The 11,552-nt window shown below is 40.8% G+C and overlaps 1 protein-coding gene across 6 annotated transcripts in view; it reads left to right on the plus strand.

The window, feature by feature from the left end:
* NEK10 (NIMA related kinase 10) overlaps positions 1–7,598 on the plus strand; it is a 208,377-nt gene extending 200,779 nt beyond the window's left edge. For all 6 annotated transcript variants that reach the window (XM_057492430.1, XM_057492431.1, XM_036886203.2 and 3 more), the window contains one exon: positions 1,648–7,598. In XM_057492430.1, the coding sequence (XP_057348413.1) occupies positions 1,648–1,696 (49 nt within the window). In that variant the 3' untranslated portion in view covers positions 1,697–7,598. The remainder of the gene's footprint in view (positions 1–1,647) is intronic.
* Positions 7,599–11,552: the final 3,954 nt, after the last annotated feature.

The following is an 11,552-nucleotide window of genomic DNA, read 5'->3' on the forward strand; positions in this document are numbered from 1 at the left end:
ATATCTTGAGAGACTCTTTACAGTAATAAAAATAACCTTCCGTTGATTTAAACCATTACTTGTTACTTGTGTTCCAAATTAATTACCAAGAAATTAGTCAGCCTCCACTTAGAAGCACCTAATAGTCCATAAACTGGAAATACATGTAATTCCAAATATGGATCAGATCAGCTGCACCACTCATGGTTTTTCCATAGTCAAAGGATAGACGACACTGAATGTCCCTGGATGAGTAGACGTCTTCAGGATCAGTATTTAGAATCGGTAGAGTCTATTTTACCAAATAGGTTTCATAGAATACCTACCAGTATTATCAAAGATGTTAATAGGTGTTCCCTGGGAAACTGAAAGCACAGTGTTGCAGTTTTGTGCCATGTTGGCCCACATGACCACGTTAAAGACTCTGCTGACCTCATTCACCTCAGCGTTTGTTCATCTTCCACATAGAATCCAAGTTGAGGGAAGCTGCCCTAGGACTCAGGGCGGAAATGGAAGCGTTGTTGTGACTCCTCTGCCCTGTCTACCCAGATCTGCTGCTGTTCTCACTGTCTTTGTCATCAGCATAATAGCCATCATCACCACTGTCACCTGTTATTAGTGATCTGGATCAAGCACCACACAGAGAGAATTACATATGTATTACTGTATTACTCAAGTTTACAATTTGAGACTGTCAGTTCACACTTACCCACACATCTCCAAAGCATCCGGATAGCAACTAATGCAGTAAGGCAAGATTTGGCACATTTTCAGCATAGGTAATATAGTTAATATTTAGTTAGGGAGCGAGAGATGCCATTTTTAAACCGAAAGTCTCGGCATAAAGTCATTGCCAGGCTATTAGCTCTCTTCAGGGAAAGTTTCTGGAACTGTTCACATAATGGGAAGACTGATGGAGCAGTTGGTTAGGAAGACTGTCTCAGGCACAAAATGCTGCATTAGGAACATAAAATGGTAACAGAAACAGAAATAACAGCAAGGTGCCCTAGTCAACATGGAAGATTCCTCATATCTCTGCTTCAGCCCGTAGCAGGCTCTGTACTGGGTCATTTACAGGATTGTGTGATTAATTATGCTTCATACACATAAACATTTAGCTTCCTTACCAACAGGATGCAGCCTAATCAACAAAGAGCCTTACTTTTATCTCTCCTGTTTATGAGAGTAAAGCTGTTTGAGTAAGTTAGCACACAGGCACACCATCCTTATATACTTAGGAGTACACATTAATATTTTACTTTTTAACAGTAAAATATGTGTTGAGAAATAACATTTATAAGACAAAAAGAAATCTACATCGAATCAACTTGCATTGCTTCCCCCCCACAATTAACTGGTGAACATGTAAATTAGATATTTTAATGTACATAGGTATTTAAATATGCAAGCTACTTTGAATCAGTGTTTATTTTTCCACTATAAAGGGTTGTCATTTCCAGCTGTGTTCATAATTTGAGAAAGACCCTGTGAGCACTAAACAAAAGCAGCTTTCTGCAAACGTCCCTATATTACTATGTTTAGAATCCCATTCTCTTCACTGTGATTTATTTACCTATATACCTGAGCTACTGCTTTTGAAATTGAATGTGTGAATTAAAATGCTTGCAACTTTATATAGAGAACTCTTTCTACTTCTGAATCTGCTAGGTATCACTCCTACCCATGGGGGACCAGGAATCACCCAACCAAAAGATGAAAATGCTGCCTTTTAACGGACTTGGTTTGCCCAGTGAAGTTCAAGTTCTGGACGTCAGCCACTACTAAGATGTCCGAGTATTGGGAGCTGCTAGAAGAGTGGGAAGGGAAGACCACCGTGCCATGGCACCCACAGGCCCTCTTTCTGGAGGTCATGTGCTCGGCTTCCTGACAGCTGCAGTGCTTGGAGGCTCCATTCCTGGGACACATTACACACAGGATGTCAGGCTGTCTGGGTGCTCTTGGGAGAAATGCTGCAAAATTCATTGGTGGGGAGAAAACCCACTCCTCACAGCACTGTCCTCCAAGTTAAACAAACAAACAAACAAACAAATAAGAACCTTGACATATTTTTTCAAAGGAATATTTTATATGTAGGATTGCTGAAACTATATTTAAAGGCATCTAGCCTTCCAAGTATAAAACATAGTTTTAGATAGAGAAAAGTATAGGACCAAGAGTAATAATATATTGGGTGATTCATTGTATTCCCCATTTTTTTTAATTTTAAAAGAATTTCAAAATATGTGATTGAATTTTTTGTTGTTTTGATGAAAGAATTGGTTCTCAATTAACCACTTGGGTGCTTGTGGTCTTGAACTATGATGCACTGTAGACAGTATTTGTAACCTTGCACAGCCTCTGGGTACAACTGTCAAACTGTCAGATTTAAATTAGATTAATAGACTATATTGATGTGTGTGTATTTACGTACACCTGGGGGGAGCAGAGGTTTTGATTAGGCTAATGCTTTGCTGCTGATCAAGCTTATAGTATTTTTAGAGCACTTTGAAGAGTTTATACAATCTATGAAAGAGATGCAATATTTTCCTCATTCTGAGCCCCTTCTTACAAAAATTACCCACATTATTTTAAAATTTTTATTGCTTGGGAATTTAAAATTATAATTATTTATATAATAGAAGTTCCTTCTTCATTCACTGAGATGTTTCTAAGGAAGAGAAGTTACACCACCAAATCATGTCCCATTCCTATGTAGGGAGAATTTATGACAATTTTCCAGACTTACTGGGCTAAGATCTCTTCAACTGGCTTCTTACACCTGGTATAATGCCAACAAATGCCCTTATTGCCAAATCAGACCGCACTTCAAGAACATTTTAATTCTATGTAATTAGTCATCCAAAAGCCAAAATTGTGCTTTTTATTTACATCCCACTGAGTTCTGTTATCTTTATTTACATTGATATATTTTAGCATGATTGAACAGAATTTAGTGCAATCTATTTACAGTGACTGAAACATAATAACCTTTTGTATAGCATGGAAAATTTTGTAATGTGAATCCATACTATTTTTACAATTAGTATGTTTAATGCTTAAATGATATCCAAACTCCCTTTAACTAATGCCTTTGAAGATTACCTATGAATCTTTGTCTTTAAACCAAAGTAATGATTACAAATACATTGTAATTTCAAATAATAGATGCAGTTACAGTAATGAAACATTTCAGTTTCACCTTTCAAATCAATCCCATCCATATGCGGCATTTACATGTAAAATCATAATGCTATGATTTTGTTCATTTACCCAGGCAAAATTGTGTTCCTATTTCAACTTAATCTGAAGCTGCATGATTAGTTTTTATATCTTTGCAGGTACAGCCTGGGCACATTTCCTCGCTGAGAGGAGGCACAGGCCCAGAGGGGCACCACTGTAATTGAGAGAAGCTAATACCTAGAAATTAACCAAGCTGCGGGGTGAGAGTTTGAACGATGAAGTTCTTTCTCAAATGGTAATGTATAGTAAACAAAGGTTAGAAAAGCATAGTATTCAGAGGTTACACCTTGGTATTTGAAGGTGTTTTCAAATTCATACAGATGATCTTATTGACCAGAAAGGGAACAAAATGTTTCTATCTAATTAACTCTTCTAGACCAATAAATGGTCGCCAGTAAGAATTAACAAAAATAAGCAAATGAATATCCTTTTCAACAGCAGCTTTAGGCCATCAACCCTACTCTGATAGATGCATTCTTTTCGCCAAAATAATGAATGTGTTGGATTTGATTTGATTCCCGTCTTAAACTGCCTCTTGATGTCACTGTATCAAAATTGTCCCAGCTCAGGGCCAAGCCTCTAAGAGGATGTGAGGTATGGGTAAGGGGGCCTTTGTGCATGGAGTCATGTCCTAACAGTGAAGTTCAGTCTTTCAAAGCCCTCACTTTTCAACTTTCAAACAAAGAACCTCCCCACTTCTAATGAAGCAAGAACGGTCATTTTCTTTTAACATCTGAACATCCCTCTAGTGCAAAGAAGCTCTTACTGGAGCTTAATGGTTCTCATGATCTTTTCCTAATTGTACTTAAAAATTTTCTCTTTCTCTTGTATAATTTTTAATTATGTGTTGTGTAATGAAATCCCTGTGAATTCATCTAACTCCCCGCCACTGAATATTTGTATGGGACTGAATATGAATCAGTCTCTTCAGATTACTTTTGATACACAAATGCTTCAGTTAATTATGTTTTGATCTACTAGCTCTAGCTGAATATGTGTACTTGAAATCTTAATTGCTTTTTAAAAGCAGAATGTTTCATTCTCAGGAAAATGACTGCAGCAGGCATATGTGCCTCCTGGTTGTTAACCTTGTGCTCTTCCAGATGCTTGATATTTAATTGGAGATATTCAGGGAATAGTAACAGGGACACTAGACTCAGTGCTCATGGATGGGTTTAAGAAACTTCCAAGGTAAATGATGGAGGAGTTGTAGGTGGACATTGGTGTGGCTGTGGGCAGTGTGTACAGTCTGTTTGGCATTCTGAAGCAGAGCCTCATTAAGAAACACTGATGAAGTTTACCCAAATTATGGAACTGATTTGGAGCTAAGGTCTTCCTAGAGGTACCTTCTATGACTTATTAAAATACTATGAATTTTGAGGTTCAAAAACAAATACAGGGCTGGTTGACTATGTACAATTCCAGCAATATCATCAATTAATCACCACTCATATTTAAGACATGAGAAGGTGATGATATTGTTTAGTCAATTCTGTCAGTATTAATGTGCATAGAATCCATACCCCTCTTTTTGATTTGCTGAATTGCAAAATACATTTATTGCTAGTTCTCTTTCTTGGAATAGTAAGGACCTGTGCATAGTAAATATGCTGGATTCCTTTAGAAATGGTTTCATCCTGTATCTGAAGGCAGTAAAAAAACTTCTTTTTAAGCTACTTATTATTGTTTGCCTTTCACTTTTTTTATGGTGTGTGTTCATGAGCACAGAAATCAGCTGGAGAGGCAATGCAAAGGGATCAGGGCTGAAAGAGCTCCCTGCTTCCATATATCGACTTTTACTCTTCCATATATTGACCTTCCATCCAAACATGAAATTGCTCACTTACAACAACTAAATGTGATAATAATAATAATATTTTATATACCCTTGTGATATCTTTCAGATTGTATCCTTTGTTGTAAATTAACATAGTTTCACATAGATTATTTTTTCCAGTTGAAATGTGCTGCTAACAGAATGCTTACCTCTGAATGCTGTTTTTCATTTTGTTAGGAAGACACAGTATCTCAGGGAAACAACTTTGTGATAAAGAAATTCTTATGTGTGTCATTATAGTTAAATTGCATATTGTAAATATGACTGTTATGGTTGATTACATTCCTGCGGTGATGTTTTGAGATTTGCAAGAGGAACAGGGAAGATTTTATGATTTTGATGGGGTGGCTGATGGATATTGCCAATTTACACACCCTCTGGGTCCATGACAATAGTTGTTTTTGAAGACAAAGATCACAGGCCCTAAAATCATATAGCAGCGTTCTTGGTATGTGAGGTATGCCAGATCGTGTTTTGTTTTTCACTACATATATGCAGCAATGAATCAATAACATAAAATGTTTGATATACAGTTTATTGCTTTTATTCTAAAAGTAAATGAACTCTATTCTTAATTGAAAACTGAATATTATTCCTTGAAATGTGACAAGCTGTTTTTTTTTTCCATTTTGTACTATGAAGCTTTGTACCATGAAGCTTTGCACTGTCCCTGTGTTTAGAGGGAGCAGAAGTATATTATAGCAAATATGTGTCTGTTTAAATACTGTCATTCAGAAGTCACCTACCTTTGTTTCCTCTGAACAAAGATAGAAATGTTGTCTTTGTAGAAAATTCTGACAGGTGATCAACAAGTCTGGGTAGATGCTTGGACTTACTCTGGTGAGCTCACAAATGAAAAATCAGCTGAAGTTTTGTAAACATGTAAACAAGTGGAGAAAGGTTGGAATAGAAATAAGCCACGAGGAACAAACGCTTCTGGCCTTAGTACCTGGGGGTCAGACTATGAGGTCACTTATAAAATAATATTCTTAACTCATGATTTACTTCTCTATTTCAAGTACCATTTGAGTCAGGATTCTGAAAAAGAATATAAAGCTTATGAATGGCTATTAAATTTTCATTTGCCTTGTACTCTCGGTGAATTTTGAAGGAAATGAAGCTGGTTTAGGGATAAGGAATACCTTATGTCCAGAAGAAATATATCCAGTATTTGTGTGAACCCAACCTCATGCTGAGGGAGGGAGGTGAATAAATCAGAAGTGAAATCCCAACTTGTTAAAGATGAAAGATGACTCTTTCTGGGAGGTGGGGTAATCCCCAAATAAAAACTGTGGAGTCAGAGCACAAGTAGAAGCAGGTGGTTGCACAGTGCCTGGCGTCTCCCACAGGTGGGTCACAAGTGGGGAGCCACTTGCGAGGGGCCAGGGAGCTCCAGGAACTTGAATGATTCCTGCTGTGGGGGCAGCTGATCACGTCCTCCCAGCGGGCAGTGCTGTTGGACTGTTCTCTGGCACAGGCATCAGTTAAGTTGACCGCTGGTATCATAGGGCCTCCTACATTTCCCTGGTAACCTGTTGGTTGAACCCCAAGACAGGAGCCCTTATGAAGCATTCCCAAAGATAGTAGACTCCTCAGAGAACCAGTTCTGCCTGCCTTAAGTGAACGTGGTTCTGCCCCTGAGACTCATGTTTTCATCCCCATTTCCACCCACAGCCTCAGGCCCATTTCATCTATCAGTACAAATTTTGCAAAATGATAAATTAAAAAAATGAAAAAAAAAAAAGATGATAAATGCAGGTGGATTTGAACATGTTTATACTTAATTAAATTAGAAGAGAAACATTCCAAGGTATTTCAGTGGCTTGCAAGTAAACCAGTTGATAAACAGGCTGTGGAAAGATTTCCATCATTATACTCTTCCAAAATGGGGAACAAAAATCACTTAAAAATCTTTTGAGGGTGTTTGTTTATTGACATTTACTGGATCAAAACTGAATTATAATGCTTACTGTATTCTGTTGCTCCTAGTGGTGAGTTTGTAAAGATCAAACAGAGCTGTCCTCTCAAAAGCAGCACAGCCCCTAATCCCACATTGCCCAGGGCTTCTATTTTTTGGACAGGCAGGGGTCTGAGACAAAGGCCTGTGCTTACAGAATGGAAAAGTACTTTCAATTTGCTTCCCCCTCCCCATCTCTGTTCCAGCCCCATCCCAGGCCTCTCTTCTGTTGCACACACATGCTCTCCCATTCCTAGTCGAGGAACAGACCCCTCCAAAGGTTTCCTGCAGGGAGCCCTGTTTTATTAGAAGGAATATTTGCAGTCCTGAGACTGTGTGTGATGTGGAAGTCAGAGAGAAGGCAGACCACTCTGCACAGGACTCTGTCCCTCCAAGACCTCCCAAGTACCTCCTGTGTGAGCACCCCAAGACTCCCAAGTGGCAGTTGAGGCCCTGGAAGGGAAGCAAAATGAAATGCCTCTGTAAAAGCTTTATATAAAAGATGCAAGTAGCCTTTATTTTTGCTATTGCTTAAATATGCTCTGTAAAATGCTAAAGAAAATTAAAAATCTATTTTCAAACTTATTGGAAAAGAATTTCTCTTTGTCAAGTGTTATAGCAAATGGTCATCTCTCACCAGCTCTCTCAATCTCTCCTTTTATGCATCAAGTCTTTTGATAAAAAGTTCCAGAAAGGTAATCGTACATGTGTTTAAGCTCAAATGCGTCCAGCAGCGTTAACTGGTGGCAATTATCTATGGCCACAAATGTTATATAATGAGCACCTCAAAACTTTGTGACTTAATATGACAAGCATTTATTATTTCTCATGAGTCTGTAAGTCAGCTGTTCTACTGATCTGCACTCAGCTTGGACGATTTCTGCTGGGCTCTCTCTCATGTGTCAGTGGTCAGCTGGCATGTTGCCTGGGGCCTGGCGGGTCTAGGACAGAACCACAGGGGACAAGTCAGCTCTCCTCCACGTGTCACACATATCCAGCAGCCTAGCCCAGGTGTGTTTTTGTGGTGGTAGCAAGAGTTCAAGAGAGAATGCAGAAAGCCATGATTTCTTTGTCAAGCCTCTGCTTACCTCAAGTTTTCCCAATCCTATTGGCCAAAGCAGATCATGTGTCAAGCCCAGCATTAGCATGGGAAGGTGCATCAGATTTTATGGCTGTGTAAAAAAATGCTATAAATTTAGAAGTTAGAAATAAGAAAAGTTTTTTATCTCACAATTTCTGTAGGTCAGAAGTTTGAGCAGGCCATAACTGGGTCCTTCCACAGGCTGGAATCAAACAAAGTATGGGTGGGTGACTGGGGTCTCATCTAAGCCTTGGGACCCTCTTCCAAGACCATGTGAGTATTGGCCTACTTCAGTTCCTTGTGTTTGTAGGACTGAGGTCCTCAGCAGCTAGATGTTAGTCCTCTGCCGGGTGGCCCTGTCCACAGACAGTTTGCATCAAGGCAGCTTCTTCAAGGCCAGCAGGAGAGTCAGTATCGCCCTCACTCTCTCCTTGTCATTGACTAAGACAGAGTTTTATAACATAAGCACATCCAGGGAGTGGCATCCCATCACCTTCACCATATTCTAGTTGTTATTAACAAGTCACAGCTGCAGCCTGCACTCACAGGAAAGGGATTACACCAGGGAAGGGTCACTGGTGTCACCTAAGGTGTGTCTCCCTAAGTGCAGTACCTCAGAGCACACATACAAGGAGACCTGAAAAATGGGGGCCATGAAATATGAAATATCACAATATCAAGATCCCTGGAGAACAAAGTATTACATGAGGTCATTATGAAGATAATCTCAGACTGTAGGTGCTGAATTCCAGAACTTTGCCCATCCCCATCCCATGATTCAGTTAGATGTGTCCAGTAGACGGTTTGAAAACTAAACTTAACCCAGCAAATAAACTTTAGCCACTGGCATGGGAAGCAGGAATGGAAATTATTCTTTTTCCAGAAGCCAGAGGAGCTTTCAGAAACCCCACTGTAAACACCCCCACATTCTTCAAACTCAGAGCAGTATTATCTGCTATTCTTGTTTTAGTCCTTTATCAAATGGGAACAAATTGCTTGTTTTCAGTAATTATGTTTATATGGCAGAGGACAGGAATTCAGTAAGTGAATTATAGAATATAGCTTTATACAACTACAACTACAATCTGAAGAAAATACCTCATACACCAGGAATACAGGAAAATGTCTCTCTCCCAAATTTAAAGATTCTGTCTCTCTTCTCAAGATTGAGCATATAATTTTATATTCATTTTACTCCATATGAAGCCTTCCCCAAAATGCAGATTTAATTTGCTATCATACTGTAAAGACTAAAATGGCGTAAGTTAATTTTGTGCATATACTTCAGCCATGCGGCATTATCACAGACATTTTAACATATTTGATACTTGCAAGAAAGTTGTTTATATAACCCAGGAAAATAGTTGTAATTTTCATAATGAGTATATAGCTACACATATTATGAATTGTTCAAGACTCAAGAAACAAATCATTTAAAATCTAAAATTCCCTAAATTTATCTGTGCATAAAATCAGAGGTAGGCTTTAGGCCCTTGGCTCACACAGATGTGTTTGAATGCCAGTTCCGTGATTTTCTATTGGGATGGTGTCAGTCCAAGGACTTAATGTTGCTAAGACTCAGTTTCCTTATCTGTGTAATGAAGAGAATAGTAGATTCCACTTTAAAAGGTTACCAAGCCTAGGCTTGAAGCGACAATTAAATACTGTACCAGGGGTAAGGTGCTCAGAACAATGTCAGCCTGTGTCCCCCAACGTGCCCCAGACCCAGGCTGTTCACATAGCCTCCTGGTGCACTTTCTCTCCTAGCAACCTGCACCAGGGTCTCCTTGATGGGGACTGCCCTGGGATTGCAGGAGCTGGGGTGACCTGCTGGCAGGGGTAACATGAAATTTCTGTCTCTTGGGGCAGCTTTAACCCACTGACACAGAGGTTCAGGGGAACGAATCCCCCAGCACCCTCAGCCCTGACTGGGCCAGCCCTGAGGTGTGGCCGTCACTGTTTACAGTCCCTTGCAGAACTGCGTCACCATCCCCCTCCCTCCATGGAGCCTGGCTTGACAAATTCCCTTGCCTTGCTTCCTTCCTGTCCCTGCCTTATCCCCACCTACCCACAAGTTTTCCTGCCACCACTCCCTGATGAATCCATTCCACACCTCAGGACGTGCTTCTGGGGAAGCTCACACAAGGTTCTGGCAGGATATAAATGACCAGATCAATATTAGCGTAACGTTTTGGTGACAAGAAGTGTGAATTGACAATCATATGGCACACGGGCCTAAGGAAATGGTTCACTGATTGGTGTCACTGTGGTGTGTCCTGGTACTGAGTCCCATTGAGCAGGAATGGAAGGCGGCTTCCTCATGTGGCCGTGCCACACTCCTGGCCCCTCTCCCTACTGCAGGTCAGGTGGTTTATGGCTGTCAGCGGGCAGCAGAAGCCAGCAGCACAGGGGTTGAAGAACGGTCCACAACACTTCTGTAGTCTCCTAACATGACCTGGACTGTTCTTTCTGGGCCTTGGGGAGCCTGCTGCCCTTCTCTGCATTTCTGTTGCTGTGTTCTAGATGAGGTGAGGTCAGAATTCCAAGAAAAAACATCATGAGAAATAGGGAGAACCCTTAGACCAGGAGGAGGTGGACTTCCTGGGCCTCCTCCCGCCACCCCCCACATCCCCCAACACGGAATAACCTCAGCCTGCAGGGAGACCCCCCGTGGCCTAGGGTTCAAGGAAAGCCTGGCTGACTGCATTTTGCCTCTCAGAGAGATGGGAGGCTTTCCCTGTTTGTCTTTCACCAGTTTCCTTTGAGAGTATTTGCTTCTTTCAAAAAACTTCCACCAAAGTAATGTTCATCTTGGTGTCAGCTCATTCATTTTAAAAACACTTTTGAGTTATGCTTATTAATCCCACCATGAACCTTTTAGATAGTCCTATCTTTTGCCTTTGCAAGACATAAAGTCTGGTGAAAAACATGTTGCTTTCAGCACAAAGTACGCAACAAACATCTACTAATTCTGTCCAGAAGCTCATCGTTTCTGGTCAATTGCCCAGTTACACATCAGGAATTATTTCTGTTGGAGTCTTCTTTATGACTGCTCTCCGAGGTCGTCACATCCTGGTTCCTCTCATCCCTGCTGTACTGGGCCCCAGCAGCAGCCATTCGCATTTTTGGTACCGGGTCCTCCGGTTCAGAGAGTTCCAAAGGCAGTGGCGCCAAAAGGCGGGGAGTGAAGCGCTGGTTGCTCAGATTCCGCTCCCCTGCAGGGTGCTGACTGGAGGAGGGAAGGGTCTCGCTCCTGGCTGTGTTGTCTGCTCCTGAACGAGTCACTAGGAGAAATGTCACTGGAAACCCTTTCCTGGCTCCTTCTGCTCCCAAAACATGTCTGCCCCCTTCTCCTGCACAGCACACGCACACACCACCACTCCCTCTGGAAGCTGGGCAGGATCTTCCCGGGCCTTTCCCTGTTGGTGAGCATTTTCATTGCTCAGCTGAGATGGCGC

Source organism: Manis pentadactyla, chromosome 14 (assembly GCF_030020395.1).
Source record: "Manis pentadactyla isolate mManPen7 chromosome 14, mManPen7.hap1, whole genome shotgun sequence".
NCBI classification, from domain to species: Eukaryota; Metazoa; Chordata; class Mammalia; order Pholidota; family Manidae; genus Manis; species Manis pentadactyla.